The sequence below is a fragment of the Stegostoma tigrinum genome, chromosome 18, assembly GCF_030684315.1.
Source record: "Stegostoma tigrinum isolate sSteTig4 chromosome 18, sSteTig4.hap1, whole genome shotgun sequence".
Lineage (NCBI taxonomy): Eukaryota > Metazoa > Chordata > Chondrichthyes > Orectolobiformes > Stegostomatidae > Stegostoma > Stegostoma tigrinum.
This window is the reverse complement of record NC_081371.1, coordinates 7,258,768-7,274,522: the sequence shown is the minus strand read 5'-3', so window position 1 is coordinate 7,274,522 and position 15,755 is coordinate 7,258,768. Positions and strand designations below refer to the sequence as shown.

The 15,755-nt window shown below is 40.6% G+C and overlaps 1 protein-coding gene across 11 annotated transcripts in view; it reads right to left on the bottom strand.

Annotated features, from left to right (window-relative positions):
• Positions 1-15,755, bottom strand: part of caprin2 (caprin family member 2) — a 58,292-nt gene that overhangs the window by 32,365 nt on the left and 10,172 nt on the right. For 9 of the 11 annotated variants that reach the window (XM_048548926.2, XM_048548933.2, XM_048548925.2 and 6 more), the window contains exons 7-15: positions 15,692-15,738; positions 14,328-14,693; positions 12,741-12,872; positions 11,378-11,456; positions 9,362-9,405; positions 7,814-7,921; positions 6,288-6,401; positions 3,055-3,189; positions 333-516 (exon numbers count right to left, since the gene is read on the bottom strand). In XM_048548926.2, the coding sequence (XP_048404883.2) occupies positions 333-516; positions 3,055-3,189; positions 6,288-6,401; positions 7,814-7,921; positions 9,362-9,405; positions 11,378-11,456; positions 12,741-12,872; positions 14,328-14,693; positions 15,692-15,738 (1,209 nt within the window). The remainder of the gene's footprint in view (positions 1-332; positions 517-3,054; positions 3,190-6,287; positions 6,402-7,813; positions 7,922-9,361; positions 9,406-11,377; positions 11,457-12,740; positions 12,873-14,327; positions 14,694-15,691; positions 15,739-15,755) is intronic. The other 2 variants (XM_048548931.2, XM_048548932.2) reach the window with 2 other exon arrangements.

Genomic DNA, 15,755 nt, shown 5'->3' with positions numbered 1-15,755 from the left:
TTTTACTGAGCGTTTAAGTAGAGCATCCCTTCCTACTGATTTAAAAACTGAATAGTACAGCACAGCTTAAAGCCCTTGGCCCATGATTTTGTGCCTAGTATCCCACTCCAAGATCAAGTTACCCTGCATATCCTTCATTTTACTAATATCTGTGTGCATCTCCAAGAGTTGCCTGAACTCCCCAATCTGACTCCACTACCACCACCAGCAGCAGCGCATTTCACACACCCACTGTGTGGAGATTTATTATTTCGTGCATTTACTACAAGACCAGAAATATTCATGTACATTCTTTCAAACAGAAAACTTCTATCACAACTCAAATTCAATACCTGTTAAAGAATCTTGTGTCAGAGCGTTTTGCTCCACAGCATGTGAAGATTGGACAGACACAGGCTGAGGTGGAGTCTGAGTACTTGCTGTAATCAAACTTTGATTAAAGGCAGGTGAATATGGAGCATCAGATTTCACTTCCTGTTCACTTCTTGGAGGAAGAGGAGCATTCACATTGAACACCTGCAAGACAACAATGTAAGCTGTTGTTTAATTTCATACATGTACAGTTATTTTTGGCATTTTAATATTCAGTTTAAGCAGTCAATTGTGACTGGGCAGCTATTTTAATTTTGAAGCATTAAGGATAGGTAACACTTGGCACTTAAGAGCCATTAACACTTAATACTCAAACCAAAAAAGATATTATACGACCTTCAAGCTGTACCAAAGAGATCTTTGCTTTGGCCACAGCTGAAACATGTCAAGTCCAGTCACTGAATCGGGGGTGGTGCAGAAGAGTCACCAGTCTGTACCCTGCTCAAGCAGTTCAGCTGTCAAGAGACTGGATAGGTTTGTGTTGTTTTCTTTGGAGCACAGAAGGTAAGGTAGGGCAGGGCAAAGGGTGCAATATGGTTATGAAAGATTGCAGGGGTGGTGGTGTGGACAGGGTGGCTGGAAAGCAGCTGTACTCCTTACACCATGGCACGGTGGCTCAGTGGTTAGCACCGCTGCCTCAGCACCAGGGACCTGGGTTAATTCCACCCTCAGGCAGGTATGCAAACTCCACATTGTATCTGCGTGGGTTTCCTTTGGGTGCTCCGGTTTCCTCAGTCCAAAAGACAGGCAAACTGAGCATACTGGCCATGTTAAGTTGCTTTTTTAGTGTTTCGGGATGTGTAGATTAGGCAGGTTGCAGGGGGGGTGATTTGAGGGTGGATGTGGACTTGTTGGGCGGAAAGGCCTGTTTCTGCTTTTACGATTCTAGTTTCAAAAACAAAGTGAACAAAGGCAGGAAATCTAGAAGTGAGGGCAAGAGAGCTTTCACCCCAAGCAAAGAAGAAATCTGGAACGCACTGCCCAGGAACAGTAGGGGTAGGAACCTCTAACCCCTTTTGCATTGTGGGGAGGGACAGGCAAAACACAATTTGGAAAAACACTTAATATTCAAGGCTAATGTACAAGGTGCTGGGAAGCAGGACAAGCATAGACAGGGCTGTTTAAGTTGGAGGAGCAGCAGAGACACAATGAGTCAAAAAGGACCTCTTCTGCACCGTATGAAGTTGGTGAAGCTCCCTTAGTTTCAATGACCAAAGGCTAAACCATCTACATCTATTCGTCTGTGCCCAAGATCCAAAGAAATTGATACAGCAAGTCTGTCCACTCCTATTGTTCAATTTTGCAACAGATTCTGTAAGAATCACATGATTCAGTGAAGACCACCCTCAGACTGCAACATACACTCCACATCCATGAGCACAAAATGTTCCATCATCTGGAAAATTGAACATGAACTTACTGTATTAAGATCACTTTCACAACAGCTGGATCTTTCTAGTGCCTTCAATAGGCAGAATTGGGATATTCTGTAAGTAGTAAGTAGCTAATTGTCTGAAGTACACTGGATGTTCTAGCATCACTAAAAGTACTAAAATATTGTACTTTTAAAAAAGGGTAAGGATCCAGCATATGGTCTTAACATGACAAAACATCTGACTGACTGTGCAGACGTGTGTTCTGTGGGTCTCCATGGCACATCAACAGCTGGCATCGAGAAGCCAACACCATGCCGCAGAGGCACAGGGACATGTGCGCGCACACACACACACACGGGTAGTCCAAAAGAACACAAACAGATGGACTGCCATCAATGTGGGATCTGAAGTTCAGGTACAAAAAAATATACAAAAAGGTCTATAGAGTGGTAGAGTGGAAAGTGTCAGACTTTATCTCCCCTCATTTAACCAAAAATATACACAGCTCAGACTTTAATCTGTACAAGGTTGCAACATGTTCAAGATCAGATGTCATTATTCCATGCTTTCATACAAAATTTCAAACTGGTTAGTGGAGTCACCGTTAGAGGCAAGCAATTCAGTCTTAAGAATAAGATATTTTCCTCAATTCTGTTCCAAGGTTGACTGAAATCTCCACACATCAGGATGGACAATTAAAAGAAAGTGCAAGTTATCAGCCACTGTTGCAGAGGTAGTGAATAAGCGTTGGCCATCCCAAAAAACCCCACTGAAAGATTTAAACAAGTCTAGATTAAGAAATACTTCTCCTGGCGGTCACAGCAGTAGAATTTGATACAGCAGACACATCCTGAAGCTGTTCCATACCCTCAGGCTTCCATAAGCTCCCTAAAGTGCATTTTCCTCCATCTCACAGCATCCCCTCCCTCAGATGGTCAGTCGCACACAAAGTACTTCACAAGCAATCTCAAATGTCACCAGCAAGCTGTTCCATAAGCCTTCTTGTGATTAAAAACAAGGTGCAGAAACAACCAAAAAGTTATTTAATGAGAAGATCCAAGTGCCATCAAACAGATATGCATCCCTAAACCAGAAAAACAAACTAACATCAAACCCACAGTCTAAGAAAACACTTGAGCTACAGGGTACTGGAGTTCTCTTAAATTCAGCATGTCAAGAAACAAAAGTACAAACAGATGGAAACCCACCATTTCCTTCAAGGCAGAAGTGCCAAATGTCTATGCAAGGACAGCAAAAGAAAACAGGACAGTAATTTGCCCAAATTAAAACCATCTCAGCCACTCACAGTCTGCATAGCCTGAAAAGGTGTGGTCTTCATGCTAACTGGAGAATTGCTTACTGGAGTCTGGCGTCCCAGTCCTTGAGGTGTTACCATTATTGCATCATACACAGTCGTCTGGTTGTTGGGCAGAGTAGTCACCTGGTGGAATTGACAGACAAGCAAGAGAGAGACTGTGTAGTAACATTCTTTCAATCCACACAAGACCTGACTGCCAGGTGTCAGCATTTTAAAAGACAGCACAAAAACAGTCACCAGTGCGAGAAACAAGTTCATGCTGACATGCAACCAGAAAGTCCATTTAATGCTGTGTCAAGTTCCCCCCCTGCCCCTTCAAAAGAGCCAGAAATGTAATCAGACTAGTGTATTTTGGTATCGAAGGGAAATTGTGATCCTGCAACTTAACATGTTTCATTGAATGTTTTTTCCTCCAACAGAAAAGTCAATTCTCTGGACCACGACTTGGAAGAGACAATGGTGGGGAGTGCTTAAACCATAGGTGTGCTTTAATACAGGAAGTGGCAGGTGTTACAGCAAGTGCAAAAAGAAAACAGACAAACTGTTGCTGCATTCTGCACAGAATCACAGGCTTATGCTCCGACATTCAGTAGCTGCTGCATACAGCATCTTAGCTAGTTGTGGGGTCAGGACCAAACCTCATTTCCAATAGTGAGACAATTCAGTAATCCGTTTCCCTCTAGATGGGAAAACTTGAAGCCACACTGCCCCACCCCAAAACAACTTACACAAACTGTAAGAGCTTTGCACAAAAGAAATGAACAGTATTCCAATGCGATGTAGGCTTATTTGAGTTAATTCATTCACGCATTATTAAAACCAATAACTGCAAGTTCAGGTTTTTAGTTTGAGTTAGTAACATTTCAGTTTTCAGTGTTTGCTTACTAATTCACATGCAATTACTTCTGTAGCCACACTAATTTATTTTCAAATAGATGGAGGCCTAGTTTTAGAAGTGAATGCCTCCGTGCAATTTTTTTTGTTTAAAAAGTCTTTGCTGGTTTTGCAGTCCCACTGTGTTAAATAACAGGACCCTAGAGAATTCTGGAAGTTGAACCTTAAAAAGGAAACACCCATCACACAGACAGGGTTTGTATTTTCAGGTTGGACAGTCCAGTCAGTCCATGGAAGATTATGTACAGACCAATGCCTGTGTGTAGAACAGTGAACTCTTACATTAGAAGTAGGAGCTATATGTTAACATTAACCCACACCAGAAGTATGGAGAAAACATCTTGGGAAGTTCCCTAAAGCTGAAGGCGTTTAAACACCAGTGGCTAACTCCAGGCAAAAGCCACCAGCAGTTCAATGTATAGTATGGGACCATCACTTCGCTCCAAAAGGAGAAAAACAGTTTAGTTGAGAATTTGAATATAGCTTGTTTTCAGAACAAAAAGACTGATGTTTGCTGTTGAGAAATTGGTCTTAACCAGTAAGAACATGTTAAATTACTGCTCTAAGGAACTGCAGACATTTTGGCACCAAAGATGTTATGCACACAGACTGGCAGCTGATTGTATGTTAAATTGGTCGATCAAGTGAGAACAAACATTGACCTGCCAGCCACAAAAATTGATAATGGGAGAAAAAAACGAAACAAGTGAAATGGCTCAGGCTGCATTTCGGGAAAGGATAGTTGTTTTTGTTGGAAGCTTTTTGATGGAGTTATCAACTTGTTCAGATTTAGGAGGAAAAAAATCTTGTTTCTTACAGACTGGAGAAGTCTCCAGACGTCAGCACAAGCTATTCACATTGAATCCCGATGTCACTCAATTAGACTCCTTGATGCCAGCAATACAGCCCATTGTCCAGAGATTTCATGAATGTCTGGTATTCAGAAACCAATACATATTCAGTTAAATGACAGTTTCTTCAAATTTATCCCTTTACTGCATCTTAATGTGAGGGCAGGCAGAAGGGAATGTGGGCTTATCAGGGAAGATGGGTTCAGATTGTAGCTATTAGATTGTAATATCAACAAGGCATGCTTGAATCAAAAAGCTTTTCTAAAACTAGATCATTTGTAAAAAAGGAGCAAGTTACTGCAGATGCTGCAATCTACCGAAAACAAGATGCTACAGATCACAGGGGGTAAAGTGGAATCCATGGAGAACAAGCTAATGTTTTTCGTCTAAATGTGCTCTCTCCATCAATACTGCCTGATGTGATCTCCAGCATTTGTTTTCAGTTTGTCTTATTTATAAAGTCTAGATAGGAACATATGGAGAAGTCAGTGAATTTTTTTGGATCCAGCGAGGTTGATTTGGTTTGATTTGGATATGTTAAACAACACTCATGACTTAAGTGGAGTGTTAGAGGAGACTGGAAAGAGGACTGTACATGGGGTGTTATAGGGTACTGTACTAAGTATTTGTTATTAAGCACTGAAGTTACTTTTCCTTGAAATTTATTCAGATGTCATACTTTAAGAAACTGGATGTTTACAGATGTTCGCTGCATGTGTTGTGACGAGTTTAGCTTATTTTATCTTTCTTCTACTAAGCTTGTGAAAAGCAAATTCTGCAGCATTGTGTATTCATGTTTGAGATAGACCACTTTTGTTAGTTAGGTGTCAAGAAAATCAAAACAGAATTAATCTAACAAAGCCAGGTTTCAATCCAGGATCTGACTTGTCCAGTCAAGGAAAACTCAACAGCACTGCATCACCAAATCACGCAACATTCCAGCAGTCACTGACACCAATTGTTCAATGGATCTGGTCAGCAATCAGCCAGGAGGACAAAGCCCTCAAAATTTAGAAGCAACGTCAATAGTCACAAAACTGATAGAGGCCTCAAGTTCAGTGCAGAGAAGGAACTGCTCTCAACCTAGAGATGAGGAATGGCAATTTCAAATGCTTCTTCAGAATACATCCCTCAAAGGATATAAACCAAGTCTTGATAATAAAATGGTGAGGAGACTGAAGCCTAAACTCAAATTGGGATTATCAGGAACTGAAGCTAGCCAAGACAACTAAGAGTCTCGGAATGAGGAGAACTGCTAATGTAACCCAGTTTCCAAATGGAATTCTGGTTCCTCCCACCCAACACCCACTTTCAAATGTTTAGAGATGGTCAATAATCAAAGTTAAACAAGAATGCCGATTTGTACTACATAGCACGAGAACTTTATTTAATATAATTTGTCAAAGCTTACATTTGACAGTCTGGATTTCAGAAGAATCTCTGAACTTTAAATTGTAAAGCCACAAGACAACTCACCTGACTTGTCTCCAAGGACTTTTGTGTCAGCGACTCAGTAACTGGTGTACTTGTTTGGTATATCTGCGATGGAGGAATGTACGCTTCACTTTCTGAATTGCGTGCAGCTGAATTCTAGGGAGAACACAGTCAAGGCCAACTATTTAACTATTATCTTTCATGTTTCACATTGACATTATCAACAGGCTTAGATACTGGACTACATCCAGACTTCTGGATGTGTAGCAGTCAGCTTGCTCATCTTGAACAGAAACAGGCAATACAAAACATCAAGCACCTGTCTTCACAAAATAAGAAGAGGTTTGCAAGCAAAGGAATATTTTCTAAGTCCTCAAACTCTGGAATGGCTGCTCCAAAAGATAACACTTCAACACAGACAAAGGCTATTGAAAAGCCAGCAGCTTCTAGATTGAAGTTAGTTGTGGCTGCATTGCAAGATGCTTCACTTAAGTGCTCTTCTCATAACACTTTTCCTGTCTCACCAATTGTGAGCAGTTAATTAAATGCTTTCAAAACAGATGTAGATTTGAAAGACAAATGTGGTCACATGCCTTAATTATAGCACTAATGGCTCAAATACAAGGCATGGTTCGCAGCTATGAACATTTCATTAGCATGCCAAGTTTTACAGAACACATCCAGGCAGTTATTGTGGACTTGAAGGCACAGTACTTATTTCAAAAGTCTGGATTTTTATTTGCTTGAGCCCATTATGTAGGGCATCTTGGACTCAGCTAAAAGTCGGTAGCAGTGACGAGAGGAATAAAGTCGGGCTTGATGAGCCAAAATGACTCATTCCGTAAAGTAATCCATTCAGTGCCGTGGCAGCAACATTGCACACAAACAAGCCTGGCTTTCCTCCTTCCAAGTCAGTGACAATGTTACTTGCTGATTGGAACCCTCTTAAGCTGTTATTCATTTGTAGTAAAAGCAAAGCCAATTGTTTTTTAATACAGCATTTTTACTTCAAACTTCATACACGCATATTTTAACAAAATGTTAATGCACTAACGGGATGCAAATTCATTCCCAATTTCACTGTTCAAAACAGCACTTGTAGCTTGCCTAATTAGTACTGCCATTTTATTGTCAAATCATTTAAGGATGGAATCTCCAAAGCAGGGTGGAGAAACACCCACAAGCCTTTCCAGCATCTAGAATGGTCAGTGAAGTGAACCAATTATGACAGGTAGGAAATAAACTGGAACACTATTTTTGTTGAAACACAAGTGTCTAATTACTGTTTGTCTGTCATGAAACAGTTCCAGTTACATCAGGACTAAACTACAAGAGATTAGTACAGGGTACAAGAGATGAAACCTTTGAAATTTAAAAAGATTAGTATGAGGAGATTACATTACATCACATCATGTGCTGGGTTTTGCTCACACAGCTAGATATAAAAGAGTTAACTGTGAAAGAGAAATGGCTAGCATTCTTCAAGTTGACAGAAACAGTCGTGCCACAACTACCAGTGGTCATTTGCAAGGATTTGGCATTAAAACTGGTTAGTTACTAAATCTTACCTGTGGCGTTTGCCCTGAAAGATCATTTGTGGAACCGGATAGCGACGACTGGTCATCAGAACCTGAACTACCCCCGACACTGGAATGAACAGTCAATTCTGAAGCAGGCTGTCAAAAGTTGAAACACTTTTTAGTTCTTATGAGACTTACTGATTAAGAGTGTGGGGGGAAAAGCACAATAGTACTCTTTAGTGGGTTGACAAAAACTAACTGACATCCACAAATGTGGCTAATCTACCTCATAACTACAGCTCAGCATCTTTGCATATCCCTGTGACAGTCAGGCAGAATCAGGAGTTGATTTGCTATGCAGTTCAAAACTTTTGCTGTCAGTATAATGGCTACACTGGTGGGCCGACTACTCGCCACTTAAGAGTCCATTCATTTCTTTGTTACTGACTTTTCAGCCATTTCCCCAACGCTGCTAATTTTAAACCAGAATGTATCTTAAAAAGGGTGAGCAACAAGATCAATTGGTCAAACAAAGGATCAACTGAAATCAATATTGGGCATTTTTGTTTGAGGTCAGAGAGAATTTCAATAAAATTTTCCTCTCTCATCAGGGATCTTTTGCAAACCAAGTCGAGAGAGTTCCAGGAGAAAGGTAATAGGTTCAAAGGGTCACTGGAAGCTCAAGGACCAGCATGCTGAAATGGCATTATTTTATTTTAATAAATGCAAAAGATTCTAAAACCAGGGGACATGGATATGACATTTTGCACTGTAGTGACCATTTATCATGCCACATTAGTAACACCATAATGCAAGACAAAGTTCAAAAACCTAAGAAGGCTCTGCTTAGAGTCCCATGACAGATTTATTTCTCCTGCTCCCCTCCCCAAAATTTAAAGGCACCCTTAACTGTTTATAATGGGAAAGCTGCACTTCTACCTGGACAACATTTGAGCATTACAAGGACAGCAAGTTGCCAACTCCTGTGCTCAGTGGAAACCAGACATCAGCTTTGTCAAACTTTCAAAGTTTAGCTTTTACAGCCATCTTCAAGAAATTTCAAAATCAAGCGTAAACAATTCCAAAGAAAGTCACATTGGACTTGAAACATGAACTAATTCACTCCACTGATGCAACAGACCTAGCAAGTTTCCCCCATCTGTAGTATTTTCCTTCCATTTCAGAATACCAAAGTGATAGGAGGCCCCAAACTTTGTGGGGAACAGACTGGAGAGGTCAAATTTTACTTCAGAATCCAGCAAGGTGCAGTTTATTCACAATTAAACTATTAGAACAGCTGCTCAAGACTGAGGAGCTCAGAAACGAGAAACCTGAGTTTTATGAATTTGTGTTAGTGCACCCAACTGTTAACTGTTTCTAGGTCAAATCAGAGCTCAGTGCAAACAGCTTGAAAATGAACTCTCTCCTTCCTGAATGAATCAAAACAGCAAAAATCAAAGTACCAGCAGCTAACTAGAATCTCAGATCCCAGTGAAAAGGGCAGGCACACTACAGCCATTAAGTAGCAGGTCATTGAAGCCACTTAGGGACTACAGACTTGCACACTTGTAGCAAGCAAGAAAGTTTAGTTCTCACCTTTGGTGGGGATGGAATGGTTTCATTCTTTTGTTGCTTTGGAACTAAAAGAGAAACATTAACCTGTTATTGAACCAAGAAGCACTCAAAACAAAGTGAAAAAAGTCCATTTAATGGTTCAGAGAAGTCAGAGCAAAAAACCAAAACATTCTTTGGAGTACAGTGTAAGAATAGTACTGTCAGACACAGATTACGTGTTCACCGCCAGGGTCATTGTACTAGAACTAGTTGAGCAGGGAAGTTCTACTGAAAATGCCATTTGTTCCTCATCCAAGGTTGTCTGAAAAAACATGTGGTCTTGTCAGTGTATTAACCTCTCAAGAGGTCACTGAACTACTGACTTTGAAAAGCAAAGCATTCTAAAAATTTAATGCCAAGGACTCCACAGATCTGGCAGCTACTTAAAGACAAAGTAAATGGTGTTGACCAGCAGACCATTTAGTCTTTTTCCAGATTTTCACTAGTATTTTAATTCTTTAGCATTTGAGACCAGATCACACAAAGACAGAGTCAATGACTGTCCACCTCTCACAATGAAGTATTGCAATGTCATGTCTAACATTCCCAATGCACCACAGCAGGAAGAGATTTTTAAAAAACTTTAGTATTTGAGAGATGCACTTATTCAAGGCACAAAAGTTGATTTGATTTGTCAAATTAAAAAGAGCAATCCTATATTGAAGAATAGATCAGCATGTTCGATATTAGAACCAGTAAGTTACATAGAACATTACTGCACGGGCCATTAGCAGATTCACTGCTAAAACACTACCAACCAATAACGTGAGCAAGCTTCAAAAGACAAGCATTTTGGCCAGAGGAAGGATTAGCCTGACCTAATATCCTAGTCAACGTCACTGGTTTCCTTCCCTTACCCCACACAAGCAGTCACAGGTGCTCATTACAGGCTTTTTAACAAAACAAAGACTTCCATGTTAAGGAAAGAAACAAAGCAAAAAACCCCAACAGCCTTAGTCGAGGTTCTTCAAGATAAAGGAAATTAATAAAGCATCAAGATAAATTATGCAACCAGTTAGCAGTGACAGGGCAGATGACAGAGGAAGCAAGCTGAGAGTTCTGAAAAAAAGTGAAGAGCTGAGAGCAAAAGTAACAAGTACGTAAACAGATTGTTGAAAGCTACATCTAACAGGGAGATCCTGTCACAAGTTTTATACTTCAAATATCACTTTAAAAAAGGACCATACTGTCACTTGGGCTCAAACCCACCCCCATTCTACAAATGTAAGTGCTAAACCACATCCTGTACAGTGTTACATCTCAATCTCATGAAAAAAAATCAAATCCTCCAACCATTTAGCTGCTGCAACACATGAATCACCATCTCATCTCTAGATGCAGTCCTTCTGGCAAGCAACAATTCACCCAAAGTAGGTGATAGCCAGACAATTCAATACACCTTTCTAGGGGATTTCTGCCAGCTAGTTTCACCCGCAAAACAGCTTAAACCATACCTGGGTTACAAAAGCCCAAACAAGTTGGATGCCAATTACATCAGCAACAAGCAAAACATCCTTTTGCCTTGACAGCCATTAAATTCACCTGGTAGCTTAACCTGTAGCAGCTTTTGATGCCAAGAAAATCAAGCTATTAACATTTCCCTGCACAAGCTACCAGCTTGCATTTCAGAAAATCGACACGTTTACAGATTTGCATGCCAGTAGCAGTGGGCAAACAGCATAGTAGACTAGGTGGTCAGACTGTTCACTGTTTGACAAAGTTGTCTCCACCAGTGCCCCAAATTATATACAAGGGGCACTTCAAGTGTGCCACTTGATACCAGAACCAGTGTTAGTTCACCATAAAAGTTATCTTACAAAACAAAAAAATTGCTCTGACCCACTAACAGAAAACCCAGTTTCAAAATATCCAAACTTAGGGGAGTACAGCTTTAAAATCAATTACTGTATATTTGCTCCTTCACTGCAGGCATAACATGCATGTTTGGGTCACAAAGTTATTTTTAAAAATGGAGGGGAGGGATAAAGGATTTTATACCTGCAGCACTGAGTGATATTGTTGCCTTCTGTGATCCAATAGCACTTGGTGAGGAAGAGTCAGAATCCAACATAGAATCCTAGCAGAATAATAAAAGTTTGACAAAATTGAGTCTGAAGTTACAATCTTGGCTCCACGCTGGAAAATACTTCTGTACACCAGTTGTAGAGCCACTGTACTACTAGACTGCAACACAAGACAACTAAGTTTTAAAAGAATGTCACGTGTCTCACCAACCTTCAGTGGAAAAAAAACTTAGGAAAGGAGTAGGAAGGATGCAGAGGGAAAGACTAAACAATTTATTTTGGAATGGATTTGAGTCACGTTTTACTATCTTCTTGGATGGGAAGTTCAAGATTTTTTCAAAAAGTAGCGATGAGACGTGTTCAATTCAATTTGTAGCAGATAAGACAATGTTAATTTTAAAGAACTGGTGAAACAAATGACTTGAACACAAGAAGTGACAGAGTGAAAGTCAATGAAACGTAGGTTGCCATTCAGCTCACTGTACCCATGCTGACCTTGGGCAGAAAGCACTGGAGCTAAAACTAGTCTCCCTTCCCCTTCAAACCTCCCTGCTATGATGTTTCAATTCTGGACCCTGAATTCAACAGTAGTCCACAGAATTTTTGACCAAGAGTTTACACAGATAACTTCCATTTCTTGAATTATAGACAGTCAACACTAACAGGACCAACATTTACTGTCCACCCAGCAGTTGCCCAACCACATGACTGTAGTCTCAAACGACTGCATGCCACAGTTTTGCCACAAAAGGGGAGCTACAATACTTTAGAACAAATCAAGGAGGTTGCTCATTTCTATTTCAAATTCATGATATTTCAGCAAAATCACTCATTTGTCTTACTAAGTTTAACATTCACTTGCTGCTTTTACTGGATCTCACTTCAAAATGTAATTTCTATTTCATACTCTCATCCTCCTTATCAACATCATCACTTTACAGCTCTGTGTCATTATCTTCCCATTGTAACAGTTCATGGCCCACAATTTGAGTCATGTTACTGTCACCTACCACTTTAGAAGACAGACCCAAATGCAGGTGTCCCAGCAGTTCGGAGGAACGTCACTGCACAAGTCTCGACAGCCTGAAAGCCAAATTTGTCATTACTCTGCATTCTGACCCTTCAATTCTTTGCCCACAATCACTGTCTAATCCCACGGGCTTTAAAATTTTGCTAGCATTTGAAAATGTCTTTTGAAAGCCTAAGCAAACAATGGTACCACCATAACCTCATTTACAGGGAAAAAAAAGAGGAACTATGGTCAAAAGGAAAAAATAAAAAAGACACCATTAGAACACTGGGATAGACGTCAGCAGTGAGCAAAAAGTTTGACATGCCTGAATGAAGTGACATGTCCCTTGTATCTGGGACATGAGGTCTTGAAGCTTCTGCCTCCTGAGTTCTGGATCCTTTGGCAGTGATGAGGTTGAGCAGAACTCTGCAGCAGCCTGTTGCACTACCTTCGACACCTAACAAAAAAGATCAGCCATTGCACAAGATTAGTTGGTGTGAAATTTTAAGACCGAGGCTCAAGCTGCTGCCGTCGCACAGCACAAAATATGACATACGCACACCTGCAGTTAACATGACACTTCCAGTATTTATGATACATGCCTAATTCTGTCACTGGAAAACACAGGTGGCATTGAAATGCCCAAAACAGCACGCCTTTCAAAAACAAAAAAAATCAGCCTGTGCTACCGCACTACCAGTTATGTTCTTATTCCTACTGAAAAAAGTTGGATGAGTCAAACAGAGCAGAGCAAACCAAAAACAAAAACCAAACATTATGTCACATCAGATCAAAAAGTGTACAGCAATACCTTCAGTAGATAATCTGGAACAACTAAAATGTTATGGTAGACCAAAACCTCTTTAAATTAAGCGTCTGCAAGGTTTTCCTCAATAGTGTCATTTCACAGCTGCCTCCATGTGGTCAGTCATTTCAAGTTAGGGACAAGCAAAAAGCTTAGTACTTAATTCCTAAATAATGTTCCTGGTGAAGAGGAGCTTTTGCTTTTTCCCCCAAATGGAATGCAACAGACAAGCCATCCAGAAGCTTGCAGTTAGCACGTTCCGATAATCTCCAAACAAAAATGTCTACCTTCAGTGCAAATTCAGCTAAGCCTTAGTAATTTAAAAAGCAACTGTGTGAATTGGTAGCAGTCAGTCCTGACGACAAGTGAAAGAAACAAGCTGTCACAACTGAGAAGGGCACTTGAACAGACGATTTTCACCAGTTGGGCTCACTTGTCCTTCAATACATCACCTGAATGAGTAGCTTTTCAGCCTAGTCAGAACATGCTGCTCCAACAGAAACACAATGATCTAGGTTCTACTTCTAACCCAAAGGTGAACAAAACGGTAGGGACTTCTTCAGTTTCTCAATAATTCAGTTAAAACAAATAATGGCAGGAGTCTTTTACTAAGTTTGGCAGAAGAGCAGATAGCATCACCAGTACTGGCAAGTTCCCCTCCAACTATCTAGCACTGGAAATACAACTGCTGTTCCTTCATTGTCACTAGGTCAAAATCCTGGAATTTTGTTAGGCATTGAGAGTATACCTATAATGCATTGCTGTGTTAGGGCTGCAGCTCATCACCACCACCTTAAATGGTGGCCCAGCCAGCAACACCACACCCCACTCCACAAGTGAATTTACAACAAATGCAGTACCAGCCAAAACCTTGCCCACACTAGATTCCGACACCCAATTTAGAATGATTGTGCCACCTTTAGAGACAAGTGCCATTAACCACCACCACTGCAGTCTGTGGTTCAAAAGCAAGTGTTTCACCCACTTGCTTTGCTTCACTTTGTTTTGATGTACGATCCCGTTTCTAAAACGAGGAAAAACAAAAAAGGGACCATTAGTCATGATGTGCAAGCATTTACTAGTCATCACAGCCCATCACGTTCTCACCTCTTTGGGTTCAGGCAGAATTCTCTTTGGTTCAGCAGATTCTCTCTGAACAGATGGTGATTCCCATCTTTTTGTCTCCTGGACTTCAGCATACTGTTCATCCCACTTTTTGGGCTGCTCCTCTAACTTTCTGTTGTTGATATATTCAACATCTCTTTTCTTAAGGGACGACTCCTGTTTATCAACATACTCATCATCCCACTTTGCAGGGGGCGATTCCTCATGTTTTCTACTGATGTAATCAGTATCCCATTTACTGGGAACATCTTCTTGCTTCCTGCTAACATACTCATTTTCCCAGTTCCTCGGTTTTTCAGGCTGTTTTACAGCACAGTCAGTTTTGTTCAGGTATTGTCTATTCAAAAACTAGGAAGAGGGGAGAGAGACAGGTTTCATTACATTCACATCACTTCCTGCTGAGCCAAGCATCAAAAACAATGACAGATGTCTGGTCAGTGTCCTTGAATTCTAAAAAGCTAGCGTGCACACTAGTGGCTATTCAGCTCACATTTGACAAGTCCAGAGCAAGGAAGGATTACTGCCCAGTTGCCACAGAGATAAGTTCATATCAAAGTGACTTCATATTTGCCACATTGCGTTGAATCAAGTACCTCAAATCAGAGAGGATAAGTAGGCAGACAAGCAACTGAGGTTCAAAGTCTACTGGTCATTAATTTCTTACTCTGCTCACATTATCCTAACACATTGACATATAAAGCTGCTCTATGCAGTCCTGAGGCAACAGACAAGTTCCAGATTTAAGAAGTTAGATCTTTGAATGTGTACAGTTTAAAAATCAAATTTGTTTATACTAAATTAGCACTGACCTAAAAAAGGTAGTCGTTCTGGTTGATATCAGCCATAGTTCAGCAATAGCTGCTGCTCCTACGTCTGAGCTGTAGGTTTGAAACCTCAGTCTCAAGAGAAATTTCAACTGACCTCAACCAGTCTGACAAGACTGTGCTGTCTTGCCATGTTGATAATTCTGGCCTCCTTTATCATCTTCAAGATGGTATGGATTCACAATGTTAGAGCAGAAAGCTCTCCCCTCCCCACCCCATAGCTTGGCCAATGGTCCAAAAATATAATTTGTTTGTTAAAAGGTTTTCCCTCATTTGTTGTGGAATCTTATGTGCAAATTGGCTGTATTTCCAACACTGAAAATGGGGGCTCTACTTAAAAATGACGTGTTGCTATTAAATCTCTTTTGAGCAGCAAGGCTGTGAAAAACACTCGAGTTCTCCCCAGCTTATCATGGACTTCAAGTCACTAGACAGCCCAACTAAAGGCAGGTGAAGTTACTTTCAGTCAGAACTTTCACTTCAAACAGGCTCAGATGGCTTGAGGAAAAGTTAAAACTGTACCTCTCTTGGCTGCATGTCACTCGAGCACAAAAAATGTAGATCGGATTCTGCAATGAAAACACCA